At 41.4% G+C, this 24140-nt stretch overlaps 1 protein-coding gene across 5 annotated transcripts in view; it reads right to left on the bottom strand.

The window, feature by feature from the left end:
* LOC132406322 (protein Hook homolog 3-like) overlaps positions 1 to 24140 on the bottom strand; it is a 119720-nt gene that overhangs the window by 61938 nt on the left and 33642 nt on the right. For all 5 annotated transcript variants that reach the window (XM_059991831.1, XM_059991832.1, XM_059991833.1 and 2 more), the window contains 4 exons: positions 23743 to 23805; positions 23332 to 23409; positions 6832 to 6995; positions 5600 to 5740 (listed from right to left, as the gene is read on the bottom strand). In XM_059991831.1, coding sequence (XP_059847814.1) covers positions 5600 to 5740; positions 6832 to 6995; positions 23332 to 23409; positions 23743 to 23805 — 446 coding nt within the window. The remainder of the gene's footprint in view (positions 1 to 5599; positions 5741 to 6831; positions 6996 to 23331; positions 23410 to 23742; positions 23806 to 24140) is intronic.

Genomic DNA, 24140 nt, shown 5'->3' with positions numbered 1-24140 from the left:
GATGGTAGTAGCTGGAATAGATTATGGTTGGGGTGACTTGGGTCCCCAATTATCCTTCTTACACACCTGTCTTTGTAAATGTCCTGAATCATGGGAAGTTCACAACTACAGATGTGTTGGGCTAAACGCACCACTCTCTGCAGAGTCCTGTGGTTAAGGGAGATACAGTTCCCATACCAGGCAGTGATGCACCCAGTCAGGATGCTCTCAATTGTGCCCCTGTAGAAAGTTCTTAGGATTTGGGGGCCTATATCAAACTTCAGCTCCACACAGCTGGCGTGGTCAGACCACGTGAGGTCCTCGGTGATGTGGATGCCGAGGAACTTAAAGCTGTTTACCCTCTCAACCCCAGATCCACTGATGTTTATAAGGGTTAGCCTGTCTCCATTCCTCCTGTAATCCACAACCAGCTCCTTTGTTTTTGTGACATGCTTGAATTCATACCGCAATTTGAGAGCAAGAAGCACAAGTCACATGTATCAGTATCACAATGGAATAAAGGGAATTGCAGAGGCATGAGAGAGCAGCTCACCCAGGTGAATTGGAGGAGGATACTGACCGGGATGATGGGAGAGAAGAGATGGCTGAAGTTTTTGGGAATAGTTCACAAGGTGCAAGATATATATGTCCCACACAAATTCTCAAATGGCAGGAGTAGGCAACCATGGCTGACAAGGGAAGTTAAGGACTGCATAAATTCCAAGGAAAGGGCATATAAGGTAGCAAAAGTGATTGAGAAGTTGGATGACTGGGAAGCTTTGAAAATCCAACAAAAGGCAACTTAAAAAGCTGTAAGAAGGGAAAAGATGAAATATGAGGACAGACTAGCCAGTAATATAAATCAGGATACCAAAAGCTTTTTCAGTTATATAAACAGTAAAAAGGAGGTGAGTATTGATATTGGACCACTGGAAAATTATGCTGGTGAGGTAGTAATGGGGGACAGAGAAATGGCAGATGCACTTACTGAGTACTTTGCATCAGTTTTCACTGTACAAAACACAAGCAGTGTGCCAGAGGTCTGTGAGTGTCAGGGAGCAGGAGTGAGTGTCATTGCTATTGCAAAGGAAAAAGTGCTAGGCAAACTCAAAGGTCCAAAGGTGGATAAGTCATTTGGACCAGATGGACTACGTCTCAAATTTCTGAGACAGGTTGCTGAAGAGATAATGGATGATGATCTTTCAAGAATTACTAGATTCTGGCATGGTTCTGGAAGACTGAATGATTGCAAATATCGCTCCACTCTAAGACAAAGAGAGAAAGCAAAAGAAAAGAAATTATAGCCTCAGTGGTTAGGAGTGTTGGAGTCTATTATTAAGGGTGAGCTTTTGAGGTACTTGGGAGACAAATGATAAAATAAGTCAAAGTCAACATGGTTTCTGTAAAGAGAAATCTTGCTTGACAAATCCATTGGAGTTCTTTAGGAAGTGACAAGCAGGGTGGACAAAGGAGAGGCAGTGGATGTCATTTACTTGGATTTTCAGAAGGCGTTTGATAAGGTGCCACACATGAAGCTACTAACAAGATAAAATCCTATGGCATTATAGGGAAGATACTAGCATGGATAGAGGAATGGCTGGCAGGCAGAAGGCAGCCAGTGGGAATAAAGAGGCCTTTACTGGTTAGCTGCCAGTGACTAGTAGTGTTCCTCAGGTGTCAGTATTGGACCACTGCTTTTCACAATGTTTGTCAATGATTTGGATTATGGAATTGGTGGCTTTGTGGCTAAGTTTGCAGATGATATGAAGATAGGTAGAGGGGTAGGTACTGCTGAGAAGCAATACAATTGTAGCAGGACTCAGACAAATTGGAAGAATGGGCAAGAAAGTGGCAGATGGAATACAGTGTTAGGAAATGTATGGTAATGCATTTTGGTAATTGGAAGAACAATGCAGACCATTATCTAAATTGGGAGAAGATGCAAACATCAGAGGTGCAGAGGAACTTAAGGGTCCTTGTGTAAGACTCTCAGAAGGTTAACTTGCAGGCTGAGTTCGTGGTAAAGAAGGTAAATGCAATATTGGCATTTATTTCAAGGGGAATAGAATATAAATGCAAGCAGATAATGAGCCATTATAAGACTCTACTCAGGCCACACTTGGAATATTATCAGCAGTTTTGAGCCACATGTCTTAGAAAGGACGTGTTGTCATTGGAGAATCCAGAGGAAGTTCATGAGGATGATTCCGAGAGGTTAACATATGAGGAGTGTTTGGCAGCTTTGGGCCTGTAATCACTGGAATTTAGAAGAATGTTGGGGGATCTCATTGAAACCTACTGAATGTTGAAAGGACTAGATTGGGTGTTTTATTGGAGGGATAGGAAGGTAGGCAGAGGGGGTGATGTGGCTCTACTGGTAAAGAATGGCATCAAATCAGTAGAAAGAAGTGACATAGGATTGGAAGATGTTGAATTTTTGTGCGCTGAGCTAAGAAACTGTAAGGGCAAAAGGACTTTGATGGCAGTTATATACAGGCCTCCCAACAGTGGCTGGGAGGTGGACCACAGGTTGCAATAGAAATAGAAAAACGTGTGTCAAAAGGGCAATGTTATGGTAGTCATGGGAGATTTTAACATGCAGGTCGATTGGGAAAATCAGGTTGGTAATGGATCTCAAGAGAGTGAGCTTGTTGAATGCCTAAGAGATAGCTATACTGGATTGGGTGTTATGTAATGAACCAGTGGCGATTAGGGAGCTTAAGGTAAAAGAGCCCTTAGGAACCAATTGGCAACAATGTCAGCAGAGCAGCAACGGCGCATGTTTCTGGGAAAAATGAGGAGGGTGCATGACATGTGTATTCCAAAAATAAAGAATCACTCCAATGGCAAAATAGTACAACCATGGCTAACAAGGGAAGTCAAAGCTATTGTAAAAGCAAAAGAAAGGGCATACAACAAAGCAAATATCAGTGGGAAGATAGATGATTGGGAGGTTTTTAAAAACCTACAGAAAGCAACTAAAAAATCATTAGAAGGGAAAAGATGAAGTATGAAAGCAAGCTAGCAAATAATATCAAAGTGGATAGTAAAAGTTTTTTCAAGTATGTTAAAAATAAAAGAGAAATGAGAGTGGATATATGACCACTAGAAAGTGAGGCAAGAGAGAGAATAATGGGGGACAAGGAGATGGCTGATGAACTAAATGAATATTTTGTGTCAGACATCATTGTGGAAGACACTAACAGTATGCCTGATGTTGTAGTGTGTGAAAGGAAGTTATAGACCAGTTAGCTTGTCTTCAGTGGCTGGGAAGATGCTGGAGTTAATTGTTAAGGATGAGGTAATGGAGTACTTGGTGACACAGGACAAGATAGTACAAAGTCAGCATGGTTTCCTTCAGGGAAAATCCTGCCTGACAAATCTGTTGGAATTCTTTGAGGAGATTACAAGTAGGATAGATAAAGGGGATGCTGTATATGTTGTATATTTGGATTTTCAGAAGGCCTTCAACAATGTGTCATACATGAGGTTGCTTACCAAGTTAAGAGCCTATGGTATTACGGGAAAGGTATTAACGTGGTTAGAACATTGGGAGGAGGCAGCGAGTGGGAACAAAAGGATCGTTTTCGGGTTGGCTGCCAGTGACTCATGGTGTTCTGCAGGAGTTGGTGTTGGGACTTCTTTTTATGTTGTATATAAAATGATGGATTCCGGTAGATGGAGCTTGTCAGCCTGGGAAGGCAGTCCACCTAAGAGAGGGAAAACTCTGATTTCAAACCTCCGCTGTCTTGTGGCCATACCCACTCATGGGAAAGCCTTCGGGAGTAAACCCTGAGGACAAATCCGGAGCTGGAGTTCCTAAGGCAGACCGATATTGTCTTCAACCTCACTCTGGCAACTCCTGCGACGACACTGGTGCCAAGCTGTATCGGCCCTTGCCCTTCCCTTGGACAACATTGGTGGCGTGGAGAGGGGAGACTTGCTGCATGGGCAACAGCCGGTCTTCAATACAACCATGCCCAGGCCTGCATCCTGGAGAAAACTTCTCAGGCGCAGATCCATGGTCTCGTGAGACTAACCGATACTATACAATATGATGGAATAGATGGCTTTGTTGCCAAGTTTGCAGATAGGAAGATTGGTGGAGGGGCAGGTAGTGTTGAGGAAATAGGTAGGATGCAGAAGGACTTTGACAGATTAGGAGAATGGGCAAGAAAGTGGCAAATGAAATACAATGTTAGAAAATGCATAGTCAGGCACTTTGGTAGTAGATATAAATGTGTGGACTATTTTCTAAACGGGGAGAAAATCCGGGAATCTAAGATGCAGAGGGACTTAGGAGTCCTTGTGCAGAACACCCTGAAGGTTAACTTGCAGGTTGAGTCAGTGGTGAGGAAGGCAAATGCTCTGTAAGCACTCATTTCAAGAGGTCTAGAATACAAGAGCAAGGATGTGATGCTGAGGCTTTATAAGACATTGGTGAGGCCTCACCTTGAGTATTGTGAACAGTTTTTGGTCCCTCATCTTAGAAAAGATGTGCTGGCATTGGAGAGGGTCCAGAGGAGGTTCATAAGGATGATTCCAGGAATGAAAGGGTTACCATACGAGGAACGTTTGATAGCTCTGGGTCTGTACCCGCTGGAATTCAGAAGGATGAGGGGTGATCTCATTGAAACCTTTTGAATGTTGAAAGGCCTAGACAGAGTAGATGTGGAAAGGATGTTTCCCATGATGGGAGAATCTAGGACAAGAGGGCATAGTCTCAGGACAGAAAACAGAGATGCAGAGAAATTTCTTCAGCCAAAGGGTGGTGAATTTGTGGAATTTGTTGCCACATAAAGCTATGGAGGCTGGGTCGTTGAATGTATTTAAGGTAGAGATTGACAGGTTCTTGATTGGACATGGTATCAAAGATTACAGGGAGAAGTTTGGGAATTGGGGTTAACGAGGAGATAGAAGAAAAGTATCAGCCTTGATTGAATGGCAGAGCAGACTTGATGGGCCAGATGGTCTAATTCTGCTCCTAAGTCTTATGGGTGGATGTGGAGAAGCTGTTTCCTATGGTGGGGGTATCCAGAACTAGAGGGCACAGCCTCAAAATTGAGGGCCAACCTTTTAGAACAGAAGGAGGATATTTTTTAGGCAGAGAGTAGTAAATCTGTGAAATGCTCTGCCACAGATTGCACTGGAGGCCAAGTCTGTCGTATATTTAAGGCAGAAGTTGATCATTTCTAGATTGGTCAGGCATCAAAGGATACAGCGAGAAGGCAGGTGTATGGGGTTGAGTGGGATCCGGGATCAGCCATGATGGAAAGGCAGAGCAGACTTGATGGGCTGAATAGCCTAATTCTGCTCCTATGTTTTATGGTCTTATCACAGATGGCTGTGGAGGCCAAGTCATTGGGTGTATTTGAAGCGGAGATTGATAGGTGTTGTTTGATTAGTCAGGGTGTCAAAGGTTAAGTGGAGAAGGCAGGAGAATGCATTTGAGAGGGATGATAAATATGTCATGATGTAATGGCAGAGCAGACTTGATGGGCCGAATTCTGCTCCTACATGTTATGGTCTAGATGTTGCCTGATATGCTGAGTTCCTCTAGTATTTTGTGTGTGTTGCTCTAGATTTCCAACATAAGCCAGCTTGGAACTTCTGATCTTACCGTAATACGTCCATTTCATCTTTGAGAGACTGGGATTCCTCAGCCAGGCTAGTGAGCTCATCGTTCCTGTGCTGTAATTCCAGCACTTCCTTTTCCATCTCCTCACACCGGATACGGAAGTCATCTTTCATGGCTTCCAACCTGGACAAAACAGGAAGGACTTTGAGGACAGTGCATCAGAGTGAAGTACGTCACTGAATCGCTACATTTGACAAATTATCTGTATTGAGTTAACGAAGAATGAAAGAAAGGGAGAAATTACAGATTTATAGGGAGAGGTTGGCCAGACTAGCTCTTTGTATTCTGGAACATAAGAGAATGAGAGGCAGCTTTATAAAAGTATTCAAAAATAATGAGAGGCTGAGATAAAGTGGCTAGTAGCAATCTTTTCCCCAAGGTAGGGGAATCTAAAACTAAGAGCAAATAGGTTTAAGAGAGAGAGGGGAAAGATTTAAAAGGACCCGAGGGGCAACTTTCTCTAGGCAGAGAGTGAGGAGTATTTGGAATGAGCTGCGAGAGGGAGTGGTTGAGACTGTACAATGATATCATTTCAGAGGCACTTAGATATGGAGCATGGGGCTTGGAAGAATGGGAGCTGAACACAGGAAATTGGGACTAGCTGGATGGGCAGCATGGTTGGCATGTACTGGTTGTGCCGGAGTGCCTGCATTCATGCCATTTTCTGTATGACCAGCAGAGAAGGTTGGCACATCTAAGCATAAATTCTAACTATTCAGGCAAACTTCTCTAAGAATACCTTGGAGATAGGTAGTTACTCTAAGTCTCTAGGAACATACACTCAACATCATATATTCAAATGCTGTGCCAGCACAGAAACAGGCCCTTTCGGCCTAACAAGACAGTCTTTGAGATGTAGGAGGAAACTAGAGCACCCAGAGGAAACCCAAGCAGTCATGGGGAGAACACATAAACTTCTTAGAGACAGTGATGGGAATTGAACCTGGGTCACTGGTTCTGTAATTGCTGTGCTACTGTGCTGCCTTACATTATTTATTTGAATGTGTGTAACTGAGGATAAATTGCTCATCTATGGAGTAATCAACTTTACGTGAAAGGTTTTAAAATGAAATCTGTACATCAGATAGATAACCTTGCATTAGATTAACTATCTGATCCAAGATAACTCTCTAGAGCTGCATCAGGGAAGCAGTTTATCTAAGTAAACAAAGCCATCAAACATGTGTGGTGGAAGAGGAGGAGGAAGAAGATACCTGTAATTCTCCTCCTGTAGTGCCTCCAGCTGGCTCTGCAGTAGCAGCAGCTTCTTGTTGGTGACATTGGTCGAGTCCTCCAGAGAGTCCGCCTGGCTCATCCTCTCACGCAGAACATTGTTCTCTGCTAGTAAACTGTTCTTTTCCTCCAGCAGAGTTGCAACCTAAAGGAGAGAAGCTGCAAATGTCAAAGCACCATATGGAATGAGGAAAATCCTCTGGTAATGAATATGAACTTCAAAAGTGGGCAAATTCCTCTGTGAAGGAACATGGTGTCTGCTACATAGGGAAGCAGTGCACAACTTTCAAATTCAGACTGAAGCCAAATGAAGAATCCTGATGATCTGAAGCAAACACTCAAGGCATCTCTTCAATATCTGTATCCATTTACAGATTACGGTGTCTAAATTAGTTACAGTGGCATATAAAAGTTTGGGCACCGCTGGTCAAAATTTCTGTTGCTGTGAATAGCTAAGTGAGTAAAAGATGACCTGATTTCCAAAAGGCATAAAGTAAAGATGTCACATTTCTTTAATATTTTCAGCAAGATCACTTTTTTATTTCCATCTTTTACAGTTTCAAAATAACAAAAAAGAAAAAGGGCCTGAAGCAAAGGTTTGGGCACCCTGCATGGTCAGTACTTAGTAACACCCCCTTTGACAAATATCACAGCTTGTAAACGCTTTCCGTAGCCAGCTAAAAGTCTTTCAATTCTTGTTTGGAGGATTTTTGCCAATTCTTCCTTGCAAAAGGCCTCTAGTTCTGTGAGATTCTTGAGCTGTCTTGCATGCACTGCTCCTTTGAGGTCTATCCACAGATTTTCAATGATGTTTAGGTCAGAGGACTGTGAGGACCATGGCAAAACCTTCAGCTTGCACCTCTTGAGGTAGTCCATTGTGGTTTTTGAGGTGTGTTTAGGATCATTATGCTGTTGTGGAAGCCATCCTCTTTTCATCATCAGCTTTTTTTACAGACGGTGTGATGTTTGCTTCCAGAACTTGCTGGTATTTAATTGAATTCATTCTTCCCTCTACCAGTGAAATGTTCCCCGTACCACTGGCTGCAACACAAGTCCAAAGCATGATCGATCCACCCCCATGCTTAACAGTTAGAGAGGTGTTCTTTTCATGAAATTCTGCACCCTTTTTGCTCCAAACATACCTTTGCTCATTGCGGTCAAAAAGTTCAAAGGAATATCTAAACAAGCCTGATGCATTTTGGAAACAAGTCCTGTGGACTGATGAAATTAACATAGAACTTTTTGGCTCTGGAACTTTTTTCCAGAACAGCTTTTTCCCTCCACCATCAGATTTCTGGTTGGTCATGAAGTAAGAGAGAGAGTGTGTGCGAGTGTGAGTGTGTGCGAGTGTGAGTGTGTGAGTGTGTGTGTGTGTATATATATACACACACACACACACACACACACACACACATATATATATATATCTCTCTGGTTCTGATAGTTGTGACTTTTAAACTTTAATAAGGCTGCATATTATCTTAACAAGCTACAAATAATTCCTTCCAGGATAGTGCTCAGATCTCTCAATGCAAGCTTCTAATTTAATTCAACTCGGACCCTCCTTGCCAACCTTCTGGATGCTTTCTGCTGTGGGGGACGGGAGAACTGGCATATTAACTCTCTGCAGCAGCTGTTTTGACCCTCTTTGTACTGAGGATTTCCCTTCTCAACTTTCCCCTCAATACCCAGAACTCTGCTCACAAATTATTCACGTTACAACAGACTCCCTCAGTCACTGGTTTAGGAACCAATACCCAGGTTATTGCTGTACTACGATGAAAGGACTAGATTCAATGTTCACAAAACTGGAACCTGTATGAAATAGGAGATTTAGATAATTCAGCACCTTGAGCTAACTCAATGATTCAGTAAGATGGTTAATGCACTACCTTCTTGCACACTGGTGACCGCCTTCAAATCCCCGAGTAGGCAAAAATTTATGCACAAGAAGCACTGAATCATCTAAGTCAAGAAATACAAAGATTCATAATCTTTGAGGCAAGAACTTTTCAGCTTATCCCAAAAAGTGGACATCTCATTCTGAGATAAACAAAATATACAACTGAGGTTCATGGTCTTCTAGTGACCCAAGCATAAGAGTTTGTTTTGAACAGATTAGACTCTGTATTTTCTGCAACAAAACATTCCCTGATTTTTATTTTTCACTTTCCAGTTCTGCAGAAGGGTCTCAAACCTAAGAAGTTTTCCTGTTTCCCTACAGAAGCACTTGTGCTGCTGAGTACATCGAGCATTTTCTGTTATTTCAGTCTCTGTGATAAGACATAGTAGCAAATTTAGGCCATTCAACTCTTTTGTGTCTGTTCCGCCATTCGATCATGGTTGATTTATTTTCCCTGTCAATCCCATTCTCCTGCCTTCCCTCATAACCTTTGAAACTCTTACTAATCAAAAACCAATCAACCTCTGCTTTAAATATTCCCATGACTTGGCCTCCACAGCCGCCTGTGGCAATAAATTACACAGATTCACCACCACCCTCTGGCTAAAGATATTCCTCTTCATCAAGAAGGGATGTTATTCAATGCTGATGCTGTGCCCTCTGGTCCTGGACTCCCCCATCATAGGAAGTAGCCTCCTAATCTACTCTATCTAGGCCATTTAATATTTGGTATGTTTCAGTAAGAATACTCTCATTCTTCTAAACTCCAGTGAGTTTTGACCCAAAGCCATCAAGCGCTCCTCATACATTAACTCATAAATAACTGTTTTATTTGCATGTTCACCAACAAAGCTCCTTTAGGAGATGTCTGAAATCCATGAGCATCCATGGAATGCAACCCCAGCAAGAGTCGGGTGCAGGAAGTAAATTAAGTTGGTCCAATATTAACAAATGGATTTGAGTAGCAACCTAGACCAGATACAAGTCTTTCACACAGGCTCTGGCTGGAGCAATTTTCCCGTTGCCTGTGGGCCTGTGACATCCTTCGTTTCTACGTACATCAATATTACAGAGACATCACAGCAAATTGAATCCACATTATAGAACCTGCAGAACCTAATAACCTATAGTCATTGCAAAAGAAAATAAACACTATTACTAAAGCCATGCCAACAGCTGCAGTAACATTGTTAATGATGTGTGCACATGCAGAATTTTAATTCCTAGTAGGTTAATACATTGTATACACACATATACATGTAAAGTGCCATTGTTAATGTTCATTTTAATTTTGTTAAAACTTATTTTTAGAAAATTATTTTAAAAACTTACCTTTAACCTGGATCTCAGATTTTTTTGCGATTTAGTCGTTAGCCTTTATGAAGCAAATGTATTGGACAAATTACTGTTGTGAATCATTAATTATACTTACATGGAAATGATGTCTGCATGATACAAGTGTGTACTATTTAAACAATTCTCTCAAAGGATGTATTATCTAGTGCATACCTGGACAATAATGAAACCACCCATAACACACCTTAGCAAGCAGATGATAGTGTCAGAGTTACACAGCACAGAAACAGGATCTTTGACTCAACCAGTCTATGTTAATCAAGATTCCTATCTAAGCTCATCCCATTTTAGTGTTCTTGATCCATATCCCTCTAAACTTTTCCTATCCATGTACCCATTCAAAGATCTTTTAGATTGTTATTATAACTGCCTCAACCACTACCTCTAGTAGCTTCGTACTTATACTCATTCCCCTCTGTGTAGAAAAATTGACTCACAGGTCCCCAATCTTTCCTCTTTCATCTAAAACCTATGCCCCCTAGTTCTTGATACTCTGATACTGGGAAGAAGACTGTGTACATTCACCCTCTCATGATACACCTCTAATAGTCCCCTTCAGTCTCCTAGGCTCCAAGATCTAGCTTGCTTCATGGTAAATACAAACAAGCAATATTCATTTAAGAACTTGCTATCTCCTGATATTGATAACCACATTGATCCTTAGAAGTATGCATTCTCTCTCTCTCTCTCTCCAGTATCTTTTGCTTGCAATACACTTAAAAGATGTCTTCAGATTCTTCTTTATTTTATCTGGCTTGCCCTTTTTATACTTAAATATATAGCAGCTTAAATTGTCATTTGGTATCCCTGTCCAAGCCCTGTCATTTGGGATGAGCACACATTCACAGAATGATTAAAACCATCAAACTTTCACAAGGGTTGAATCTGGACCATCTATCAGTTAGTTTATTCCACAAAGCAAAGTGATGCATCGTAGCGGTACTTCTACAGAACAGACCACAGAATCCCTTGCTGCCAGAGGCACTTTACTGAACAACACCACACCATCAAGGGCAAGTCAGCAACTGCAAGGGATTAATCCACCAACTGAAGTATCCTCTCTGTGCTTAGCCATGCATGTTTTTAAAAGTACCGTAAATTGAAAAATACATTCTGGCTTTTAGGGGTTTAATTTGTTTGATTTCTGCAGCAACAGATTTGTTGATCAATCTTTCCCGATTTTTATGATCAGTTAATTATGCTATGCTATGCTCTTTAAAAGTAACTAGTTGTGACAGATTCCCTCCACATATATGTAAGAGGTTGCCCACAGAGTAAAGCTACAAACACATGCAGGGCTACAGGCAAATAAACCCAAATTAATTAACATCAACTATCCTGGCTTCTTCCTCCTTCCTTTTCAATCCTGAAGGGTCTCAACCCAAAATGTTGACTGATGCATTCCTATTGTTCTCTATTCCTCTCCATAGATGCTGCCTGACCTGCTGAGTTCCTCCAGCATTTAAATGTAGATAAATGTTTGAAAGACGATGGAGAACAGGCACTGAAGAAGAGTTGAAACCTGGGGCAGGCTGTATTGATTGGTGAGGGCAGGTTTGAGAGCCAGGTGGTATACTTCCTATTTTTTGTGTCTTTGTGGATACAAACTCACATTTCAAACTAAAGGGGTGAAATTTAGGAGGAGCTGCTAGATTAAAGAGCAGACACAAATTTACAGAGAAAGCTACTAACATAGAAATGATAACCAGACATCAACAGAAAGGGATATAGGTTATAAATGTAAGGCTAAACCAGCAAATTAAAATAGATGAACTGTGAATGCAATTTGAAACATTACCCAATTAGCTATTAGAGACACAATTGAAGGATACAATTGAAAAGAACCAAAAGAATGAAAGATGCTTGATATAAAAAGGTAGAGCAGTGGCTATTTTAATAAATAGGTATCTTAGTGCAATTGGCAGATATGACCTAATTTCAGGAAACTAAGTAAAAGATACATTAGAATCAGAATCAGGTATATTCATCACTGGCATGTGACGTGAAATTTGTTAACTTAGCAGCCGCAGTTCAATGCAATACATAATACAGAAGAAAAAAATAAATAAGTAAATCAATTCTAGTATACGTATACTGAATAGATTAAAAAATCGTGCAAAAACAGAAATACTGTTTATTTAAAATAAGTAATGTAATGTCTAAAGGTTCAATGTCCATTTATGAACTGGATGGCAGCAAAGCTGCTCTTGAATCGCTGAGTGTGTACCTTCAGGCTTCTGTACCTCCTACCTGATGGTAACACTGAGGAAAGGGCATGCCCTGGGTGCTGGAGGTCCTTAATAATGGACGCTGCCTTTCAGAGAGACCACTCCCTGAAGATGTCCTGGGTACTTTGTAGGCTAGTACCCAAGGTTGAGCTGACTAGATTTACAACCCTCTGCAGCTTCTTTTGGTCCTGTCCAGTAGCCCCTCCAGACAGTGATGCAGCCTGTCAGAATGCTCTCCATGGTACATCTACTGAAGTTTTTGAGTTTATTTGTTGATAAGCAAATCTCTTCAAACTCCTAATGAGGTATAGTCACTGTCTTGCCTTCTTTATAACTGCATCAATATGTTGGGACCAGGTTAGATCCTCAGAGATCTTGTTACTCTCTCCACCTGATCCCTCAATGAGGATTGGTATGTGTTTCTTCATATTACCTTCCTGAAGTCCACAATCAGCTCTTTTGTCTTACTGATGTTGAGTGCCAGGTTGTTGCTGCGGCACCATTTCACTAGTTGGTATATTTCACTCCAGTACGCCCTCTTGCCACCACCTGAGATTCTATCAATATTGGTTGTATTGTCAACAAATTTATAGATGGTATTTGAGCTATGCCTAGCCACACAGTCATGTGTATATAGAGAGTAGAGTAGTGGGCTAAGCATACATCCCTGAAGAGCACCAGTGTTGATCATTAGCGAGGAGGGAATGTTATCACCAATCCGCACAGATTGTGGTCTTCTGGTTAGGAGGATCCATTTGCAGACGGAGGTACAAAGGCCCAGGTTCTGCAACTACTCAATCAGGATTGTGGGAATGATGGTATTAAATGCTGAGCTGTAGTCAATGAACAGCATCCTGAAGTAGGTGTTTGTGTTGTCCAGGTGGTCTGAAGCCATGTGGAGAGCGATTAAGATCGTGTCTGCCATTGACCTATTGTGGCGATAGGCAAATTGCAATTGGTCCAGGTCCTTGCTGAGGCACATGATGAGTTCAGCTTAGTCATGCACAGCCTCTCAAAGTATTTCATCACTGTTGATGTGAGTGCTACCGGGTGATAGTCATTAAGGCAGTTCACATTATTCTTCTTTGGCACTGGTATAATTGTTGCCTTTTTGAAGCAAGTGGGAACTTCTGCCCACAGCAGTGAGGTGTTGAAAATATCTTTGAACATTCCCGCTAGTTGGTTGGTAAGGCTTTCAGAGCCTTACCAGGTACTCCATCTGGACCTTCCGCCTTGCAAGGGCTCACACTCTTTAAAGACAGCCTAACATCAGCCTTTGAGACAGAGATCACAGGGTTATCAGGTACAGCAGGGATCTTCACAGCTGAAGTTGTATTCTCCCTTTCAAAGCGTGTATAGAAGGCATTGAGTTAATCTGGTAGTGAAGCATCAGTACCATTCATGTTATTGAGTTTCACTCCGTAGAATGTAATGTCTTGCAGACCCCGCCAGAGTTGCAGTGCATCCAATGTCACCTCCAACCACGCTCAAAATTGTCTCTTTGCCCTTGAAATAGCCCTCCGCAAATCATGCCTGGTTTTCTGGCTCAGGCCTGGGTTGCCAGACTTGAATGCCACAGATCTAGCATTCAGCAGACCTCCTTGTTCATCCACGGCTTTTAGTTTGGGAATGTACAGTAAATCTTTGTAGGCACACACTCATCCACACAGGTTTTAATGAAGTTGTTAACAACTGCAACATTCTCATCTAAGTTCGAAGATGAATCCCTGAATACAGTCCAGTTCACCGATTCAAAGCAGTCCTGTAAGCACTCATGTGCTTCCCTTGTCCTCACTACTGGTGCTGCAGTCTTCAGTCTCTGCCTATACTCAGGGGTAGAAGTACAGCCAGGTGATCAGACTTCTCCAAGTGACGGAGTGGAATAGCATGGTAGGCATTCTGGATAGTGGTATAGCAATAGCCCAGTTTCCTCTAGCATTGCAAGTGATCTGTTGATGGTAGTTGCTTAGTGTTTTTTTTTTAAGACTGGCCTGGTTGAAATCTCCCAAAACAATGGTGAAGGCATTAGGATGCATGTTAATCCCATTGCTCAGATCATCTAAAATCTGATTGATATTGGCCTGAGGTGGAATGTATACTGCTACCAAAATGACCCCGGAAATCTCCTGTGGCAGGTAAAAAGAACGGCACTTAATTGCTAGATATTCCAGGTCTGGTGAGCAGAATTGGGACAGCACTGATACATTTGTGCACCAAAAAGAGTTAATCATGAGGCATACTCCACCACCTCTGCTTTTGAGAGACTCTATAGATCTATCCAGATGGTGTATAGTAAACCTGTTGATCTGAATCGCTGCATCTGGTATGAAAGGGGTTAACCAGGATTCCATGAAACAAGGACATATGTGGTCCTAATGTCCCTCTGATTCAACACTCCAACTGTGAGATCATCAATTTTATTTAACAGAGACTGCACATTTGCCAGCAAGATAGTCATACAGGGGGTTTAAAGCCCTGTTTCCTTAATGCACTTATAACCCTGCTCTGCACCCATGCTCCTCTGTGGTATCCCATGTGGGTGTTTCCCATCACAATCAGGACATTTAATAGACTCTTAGGTAAGCACCTGGATGAAAGAAAAATGGAGGGCTACGTGGGAGGAAAGGGTTAGATTGATCTTGGGATAGGTTAAAAGTTTCGTACATTTTAGGCAAAGGGCCTGCACTACGCTATGTTCTAAGTTCTAGATACAGATTGAATGAAGATGAGAAATCTGAGAGTTGTATGCAAGTCCCATAAAGAACCAACGTGGCAGAACAGTGTTTCGAGGAAGATGGTATGGGAACAAGTAAAAAAAAGTAATCATGAGGCATTTTAATCAATGTATAAATGTGAACATCAGATTTACAAAGATAGACTGGAATTAGAACAGAGTGATCTGAGAACAGTTTACTCTAGTCATGATATAGGTTATACCCTTATCTGAAACTTCAACATCAAAAAGTCTATAAAATCCAAATTTTTTTGCATGCTGACATGACATCACAAATGGAAGATTATATATGGCACTGGGAAGGATTCCAGGTGACATGTAGGTCTCTACAAACCACATACAGTTCTAAGAAGTGACCTCACATATGGAATGAGCAGAAGTTAATGAAAAATAGAAAAACAACATTAAGTGAAAAATGAAGACCTTGATCGTGTATTGAAAGAGTGGATTTGTCAGTGTTAGAGTGAACATATGCCTTTTAATGGCATGCTGATCATGAAACAATCAAAGATCTATTATGATGAACTAAAAATTTAAGGCAATTCAGCAGGCTGGTTGCAGAAAATTAAGAAAACGTACAGCATTATATTTTTAAAGATTTGTAGTGATAAAGTCAAGTCACTTTTATTGTCATTTCGACCATAACTACTGGTACAGTACACAGTAAAAATGAGACAATGTTTTTCAGGACCATGGTGTTATATGACACAGTACAAAAACTAGACGTAAAAAACAACACAGAGAAAACTACACTAGACTACAGACCTACCCAGGACTGCATAAAGTACACAGAACAGTGCAGGCATTGCAATAAATAATAAACAGGACAATAGGACAAGGTGTCAGTCCAGGCTCTGGGTATTGAGGAGTCTTGAGGATAGCTTGGGGGGAGAAACTGTTATATAATCTGGTCGTGAGAGCCTGAATGCTTCGGAGCCTTTTCCCAGACGGCAGAAGGGAGAAGAGATTGTTATGAGGGGTGCATGGGAACTTTCATAATGCTGTTTCCTTTGCGGATGCAGCGTGTAGTGTAAATGTCCATGATGGCGGGAAGAGAGACCCCAATGATCTTCTCAGCTGACCTCACTATCCACTGCAGGGTCTTGCAACCCGAGATAGTGCAATTTCCGAACCAGGCAGTGATGCAGCTGCTCAGGATGTTCTCAATACAACCCCTGTAGAATGTGATGAGGATGGGGGGGTGGGAGATGGACTTTCCTCAGCCTTCCCAGAAAGTAGAGACGCTGCTGGGCTTTCTTTGCTATAGAGCTGGTGTTGAGGGACCAGGTGAGATTCTCCGTCAGGTAAACAGCAAGAAATTTGGTGCTCCTAACGATCTCTACCAAAGAGCCGTCAATGTTCAGCGGGGAGTGGTTGCTCTGGGCCCTCCTGAGGTCAACAACCATCTGTTTTGTTTTGTTCACATTCAGAGACAGGTTGTTGGCTCTGATGATCATGAAGCAGCAGAGAAGTTAATGGGAGTGTGCCAAGATATTCGCTGATGAAAATATAACACTCTGAATGGCTCATCAGTACATATGCATGATGAACAAGTGTAAGACAGACAACTTACCAGCAGCACATAAATTCAATTAGAAATGATGGCAGTCCCAAGGTATCTTACTGTATATTCTGAAATCGAAAAAAAAATCTGAAATCTGAAGCATTTCCAGCCCCAAGCATTTCAGATTAAGGGGTACTCAACCTGTATTGTGCAACACAAGGCATCCCTCGGGCTGAAACTAGCATTTTTAACTTCAATAAGGCCAAGTGTAAAGGCATGAAAGTCAAGTTAGCTGAAGTGAAGCAGTAAAATTAAGTGATCAGTTAATCAAGATGCTGCTGGATACAGGATGGAGCTCTCAGATAGAAAGAAAAATCATTCAAAGAGGGCTTGCCATCAATATTAACTAAAAAAATGTATCGTATGAAAAAAGCATATAATTGCACAACACACAAAATACTGGAGGAACTCAGTAAGTTAGTAAGCATCCCTGTTGAGCTCCTCCAAGAATTTGTGTGTGTTGCTCTGGATGTCCAGCATCTGCAGAATCTCATGTGTTTATACTTGCACAAAGATGGCAGGCAAATCAGAAGACTGGACACAGAAAAGAATGACTATAACTAATAAAAAAGGAAAATGGTATACTGGAAAAAGCATAAATGATCAAGAAAATCCCAGAGATACTACTTAACAAATTAAGTATTGGCCTTGTTAACAGCAAGTCTAGGAAAGTAATAATTGAAAGGGAGATGACAGTTGAATTAAGCAGGTAATTATTTCATCAGTCTTCTGATAAAAAGACAGGTAATGTCCTTAAAGCTGTAAACTGGAAATCAGAACGTGGCACTGAACAGACTGTAGGAATTGTGGAAGTAAGGATTTCCACTTATTGATGGACTGCATTGCAACATCTTACAGAAAATGGTTAGTGACATAACTAATGCATTAGCTTTAATTTCTCAAAACTTCCTTGTTTTGGAAGGCTGCATTTAACTGGAAAATAGTGAATGCAACTCCTTTATTCAGAAATGGAGAAACTGCAGGCATGTGAGTTGAACACCTGTCACAGGGAAAATGTTAGCTATTATTAAAGTTGTTAGAGCAAGTCACTTAAGTAATCAGCAAAATCAGTGCAGTTTTATGAAAGGAACCATGATTTGTGGGAGTTCTTTGAAGTAATGGGCTGTGTGTAAAGGCAACAGCATTCAAATTTCCAGTAGCACTTGATAAGAATGTTAAAAGAGCACCTATAAATGGGTATTTTCCTGGCTGGCAAGGTGCAGTGAGTGCTGCGCCACAGGATCAGTCCTAGAGTCTCAGTTCTTTGGAATCTTTGAAAAGAGGCATCAATGGTATTGTTGGTACGTTTGCCTATGATGTGGAGAGGACACAAGTGCTATAAAAGGGACAGGAACAGGCTTAAGTGAGTGGGAAGAAACTAACACTAAACGTGGGAAGGATGTGAATTTGTTCATTTGCAGGAAAACATTAAAAGAAACACAATCTGAATTGCAAGAGACTGTAGGACTGCAAGGTGCAGAGGGATCTGATACCATTAGTGTGTGGCTCAGCTTTAACACAACGCTGATAACTGGGCTGTGGTGGTGATGCTCTATCCACCCACAGGGCTTCTTACCCACACTATTACCATGCACATTATAAATACTTTACAAACCAACGTAAAGCTGTAATTACTAAAAGTATCACAAATTATTTAAAAAATCAGGTTTGAGTTTACTGCGCATTCTCCAATGAATTAACTGTTTAATTGAAAAACAATTTTAGTTGACTTGAAAAGATTTACAAATGCAAAAACATGAAAACAATGGGCAAATGAAACACTACATGCTGTGTTGGACCCTTGTCATCCCAAGAAAAGATAGCATGCGTTATGTAAAAAGTACAAAATGGCTATTAGAATTTATATCTCATTTCCAAAAATGAAATTGTTAATGAGTTCTATTTTTTAATCAGAAAATTAATATCCAGAGGATTATTTTCCCTCTACTTTGAACATAGAGAACAGTTTAAAACAAAAAAAAAATCCTAGTCCAGAAACTGAAAAATAAGAATAATCTCTTCAGTATCACAGTGGAAGTTATGACAAAGGAATTGTTTCTGTGAGCTGACCATCTTAGTTAGAAATAAATGGGCCGGTGAACTCAAATCAAACTGTGTATGCTCCAGGACAAACCATTTTTGTAAAGTATTCATCTGAAAAAATTGCCTTTTTGTCAAACATACACTGCATATTGCATTAAGATTATGATATAAATGTGAGAATAGGTTGAGTGAACTTGGCCTTTTGGCCTTGGAGTGAGGATGAGAGGTGACCTGATAGAGGTGTATAAGATGATGAGAGGCATTGATCGTTTGGACAGTCAGAGGCTTCTTCCCAGGGTTGAAATGGTTGCCACAAGAGGACAGAGGTTTAAGGTGCTGGGGTGTAGGTACAAAGGAGATGTCAGATGTAAGTTTTTACTCAGAGAGTGGTGAATGCGTGGAATGGGCTGCCGGTAACAGTGGTGGAGGCAAATATGATAGGGTCTTTTAAGAGGCTTTTAGATAGGTACATGGAGCTGAGTAAAATAGAGGGCTATAGATAAGCCTAGTAATTTCTAAGGTAGGGACATGTTTGGCACAACTTTGTGGGCCGAAGGACCTGTATTGTGCTGCAGGTTTTCTATGTTAACACATTGCCAGAATGGCAGATTGTGACAAGGAAAAAATAACCAGACTAGCCTAGCTCTTGAGGTCAGATAAATAACAATTGACTTCACTGACTTCGCAGATTAGGAATTGATACTTCCTCTAGTTCGGCATGCAGTGTAGGATTCATAACCGAGGGCCTGAAATTTTGCACTGAGATAAAAAGAAACTTCTTCCAAAGATGGTCAGTTACTAGACGTCACCTCAGGGGACAGTGGAGGCTCAGTCACCAAGAATATTCAAGACAGTAATTCATTGCAATACGTAATATAGAAGAAAAAATACAACAATAATAAAGTAAATCAATTACAGTACATGCATATCGAATAGATTAAAAATCGTGCAGAAAACAGAAATAAGAAATATTAAAAAGTGAGGTAGTCCATTTAGGAATTGGATGGTAGAGGGGAAGAAGCTGTTCCTGAATCGCTGAGTGCGTGCCTTGAGGCTTTTGTACCTCCTACCTGATGGTAACAGTAAGAAAAGAGCGTGCCCTGGGTGCTGGAGGTCCTTAATATTGGATGCTCCCTTTCTGAGACACCGCTCCTTGAAGATGTCTTGGAGGCTAGTACCCGAGATGGATCTGACTAAATTTACATATAGAATTCTAAATTCTATAGAACATAGAATAGTACAGCACAGTATAGGCCCTTCGGCCCACAATGTTATGCCGACCCTTAAACCCTGCCTCCCATATAACCCCTCACCTTAAATTCCTGCATATACCTGTCTAGTAGTCTTTTAAATTTCACTAGTGTATCTGCTTCCACCACTGACTCAGGCAGTGCATTCCACGCACCAACCACTCTCTGAGTAAAAAACCTTCCTCTAATATTTCCCTTGAACTTCCCACCCCTCATCTTAAAGCCATGCCCTCTTGTACTGAGCAGTGGTGCCCTGGGGAAGAGGTGCTGGCTGTCCACTCTGTCTATTCCTCTTAATATCTTGTATACCTCTATCATGTCTCCTTTCATCCTCCTTCCCTCCAGAGAGTAAAGCCTTAGCTCCCTTAATCTCTGATCATAATGCATACTCTCTAAACCAGGCGGCATCCTGGTAAATCTCCTCTGTACCCTTTCCAATGCTTCCACATCCTTCCTATAGTGAGGCGACCAGAACTGGACAGAGTACTCCAAGTGTGGCCTAACCAGAGTTTTATAGAGCTGCATCATTACCTCGTAACTCTTAAACTCTATCCCTTGACTTATGAAAGCTAACACCCCATAAGCTTTCTTAACTGCCTTATCTACCTGTGAGGCAACTTTCAGGGATCTGTAGACATGTACCCCCAGTTCCCTCTGCTCCTCCACACCAGCAAGTATCCTGCCATTTACTTTGTACTCTGCCTTGGAGTTTGTCCTTCCAAAGTGTACCACCTCACACTTCTCTGGGTTGAACTCCATCTGCCACTTCTCAACCCACTTCTGCATCCTATCAATGTTTCTCTGCAATCTTTGACAATCCTCTACACTAACCACACCTTTGTGTTGTCTGCAAACTTGCCAACCCACCCTTCTACCCCCATATCCAGCCTGTTAATAAAAATCACAAAAAGTAGAGGTCCCAGAACCGATCCTTTGAAGCTTCTTTCGGTCCTGTGCAGTAGCAGTACCAGACAGTGATGCAGCCTGTCTGAATGCTCTCCACAGTACATCTATAGAAATTTTTGAATGTATTTGTTAACATACCAAATCTCTACAAACTCCTAATGAAGTATAGCCACTGTCTTGCCTTCTTTATAACTGCATTAATATGTTGGGACCAGGTTAGATCCTCAGAGATCTTGACACCCAGGTAGAAACCATTTCTACCACGAAGCATAGTGGTGGCAGCATCATGCTGTAGGGATGCTTCACTGCAGCAGGCTCTGGAAGGCTTGTTAAGGCAGAGTGCAAAATAAATGCAGTAATATACAGGGAAATCTTGGAGGAAAACCCAGGGAGGTCTCCAAGAGAACTGTGACTTGGGAGGTTTTTTTCCCGGCAAGGCAATGGCCCCAAACGAAAGCCAAAGCTACAAAGGATTGGCTTAAAAGCAACAAAGTTAATGCCCTGGAGTAGCCAAGTCCAGGACCTCAAGTCTAGACCTCAATTCAGTTCAGAATTTTTGGCTGGACTTGAAAAGGGCTGTTAACTCATGATCCCCATGCAATCTGACAGAGTTTGATCAGTTTTGTAAAGAAGAATAGAGAAAAATTGTAGTTTCCAGATGTTCAAAGCTGACACACCTATCCACACAGACTCAAGGCTGTAATTGCTGCCACACGTTTATCTACTAAATACTGACTTGAAGAGGATGAATATTTATGCAATCAATTATTTTGTGTTTTATACTTGTAATTAATTTAGATCACTTTGTAGAGATCTGTTTTCACTTTAACACAAAACTCTTTTTCTGTTGATCAGCATAAAAAAACCCAAATTAAATCCACTGTGACTCAATGCTGTAAAACAATAAAACATGAAAGCACATACGTTCTGGGGGGGGGGGGGGGGTGCAGAGCAAAGTGATGATGGCGCTAAACGGTGACTCCTTTGCTTGCATCTTTGGAAACAGCTCTATTTCCATCTTTAATATCTCTGTTCTTCCCCTTTCAGGGTTCTTTTGAAGACCATGACCTGGAGTTGCATGCTGACTATGGTTCTTTGCAGGAATGGGACCCGCTCTTGGGGTTTCACAACTAGCCGTTGCTCGACATGTCACGGACTGAGCCTAAGAGTTTGGCTTGACTTTGGAGGCCTAGGATCTCGGGGTTCTGGAGATGGGCGGATCAAAGGCCGGTGTCATAGCAGGAGACCTGTGTGTTGTCGGGGGAGCCGGAAGATCTACCACTGTGTGCCCAGAGATGGATGTGAAGAAAAAGCATTTCAGGATGTATATTAGATACATTTCTCTACATTAAATGTGCTTTTGAAACCTTTGTATAAACAAATAAACTAAATAGTGTAGAAAGAGGGAAAAAATTACTGAGGTACTGTATGTGGTTCATCGTCTATTCATAAATCTGATGGTGAATGGTAAGAAGTTAGTCCTGAAATTTTGACTGTGTACCTTCAGTTTCTGTACCTCCTCATTGATGGTAGCAAGAGGGCACATCCTGGGTGATGAGGGTCCTTTATGATGGATGCCCTCTTTCTGAGGCATCACCTTTGGAAGGTATTCTTAATGCTGGAGCTGACTGAGTTTACAATATTCTGCAACTTTTTTTGATCATGTGCAATTGTCCCTCCATACCAGAGAGTGATGCAACCAGAATGTTCTCTTCTGTACATCTGTAGAAATTTGGTGACATACAATTCTCCTTAAACTCTAATGAAATATTGCTGCTGTCATGTCTTCTTTGTAATTGCATCAATATGTTGGGCCCAGGGTAGATTTTCAGAGATGTTGACACCCAGGAACTTGAAACTGCTCATCCTTTCTACTTCTGATCCCTTGGTGATAACTGTTGTGTGTTCCCTTGACTTCCCCTTCCTAAAGTCCACAATCAATTCCTTGGTCTTATGTTGACTGCAAGATTGCTGTTGTGACACCACTCAACCAGCTGATCTATCTTGCTCTTGTATAGTTCCTTGTCACCACCTGAAATTCTGCCAACAATAGCTTAGTTGTTGGCAAATTTATAAATGGTGTTTGAGTTGTGTCTAGTCATACAACTGTGGATGTAGAGAGTAAAGCAGAAGACTTATGAGGATGATCTTTGCCATTTCCAAAACTGATGTGTGTGTGAGTGTTCAGTAACACACAGGCAGCTCACAGAGTTCAAAGGAACAAACAGATTGTTTTATGAAGGAATGTTGGATAGGCTACGTTTGTACCTGCTAAAGTTTGGAGGAGAGAGAGAGTGGGCTTGACTGAGATGTGTAAGATGGCAAGGGGTATTAACAGGATCAAGACAGAGGATGACATCACCTTGTTAAATGGCAGAGTAGGTCTGAGGAGCTATTGACCTAACTTTGCCCACATTTCAGTTTTTGTTTGCCTTTGAACACAGAGATGCACTCAGCCACCGCCACATGAGCAGAGGCTCAACTCATAAGCACGCACCTGAAGATTGAGTTCGTGACAGCGCTGAGAGAGCTCATCTCTTGATTCTACCTCATCACACAAGCTGAATCTCTTCAACTAGAAAGAAAGATGGAGATTTTATTTCAGTAACTTCTACACGATTACCTAGTTCACTATCAGATCAAATATACTTGCTGGCTGTACATTCTCTGACTACGTTGGCTGCAGACACAGTAAAGCATTCCACTGTATGTTTCAATGTATATGCAATAAATACAGCTGACCTTTAATCTTTACATACTGGGATTTAGTATTAACACATTGTGCCAAATTATTTAACAGTTTTTGATCACCCTCCCCATATAAACGGCAATCATATAACATTACCACCACTGAATTATTATTATGTACTTAGGAAGATTCCAGGCAAATAATAAACCCTACAAATACCTGGCAGTCCACATCACTGTAGCTGTCATTATGTGCTGGTTCACAAGGGTCCCGGGTCAAAAGCTGGAGAGCAAGGAAAAATGCTGTAATTACAAATCATGCAAAGACAAATATAAAAGATGTTCAATTATCATTACCAACATGGATAGCAACAAGAAAAATAATCAAGAGGGTTATAAGTAGAGAATTATGCTCTCTGACACAGAGTCTGGTACCGTGGCTCAGAAGGAAAGGGAAGGGAAGAGGATACGCTAGGGGATTCCACAGTTAAGAGGAGCAGACAGGAGATTCTGTGGCGGTATGTTGCTGATGACACAAAGGTTGGAGTTGTTGTGGATAGTGTGGAGGGCTGTCAGAGGTTGTGGAGGGACATTGATAGAATGCAAAACTGGGCTGAG

Source organism: Hypanus sabinus, chromosome 16 (genome assembly GCF_030144855.1).
Source record: "Hypanus sabinus isolate sHypSab1 chromosome 16, sHypSab1.hap1, whole genome shotgun sequence".
NCBI lineage: Eukaryota > Metazoa > Chordata > Chondrichthyes > Myliobatiformes > Dasyatidae > Hypanus > Hypanus sabinus.
The sequence above is the reverse complement of the archived record's forward strand: the minus strand, read 5'-3'. Positions and strand labels throughout refer to the sequence as shown.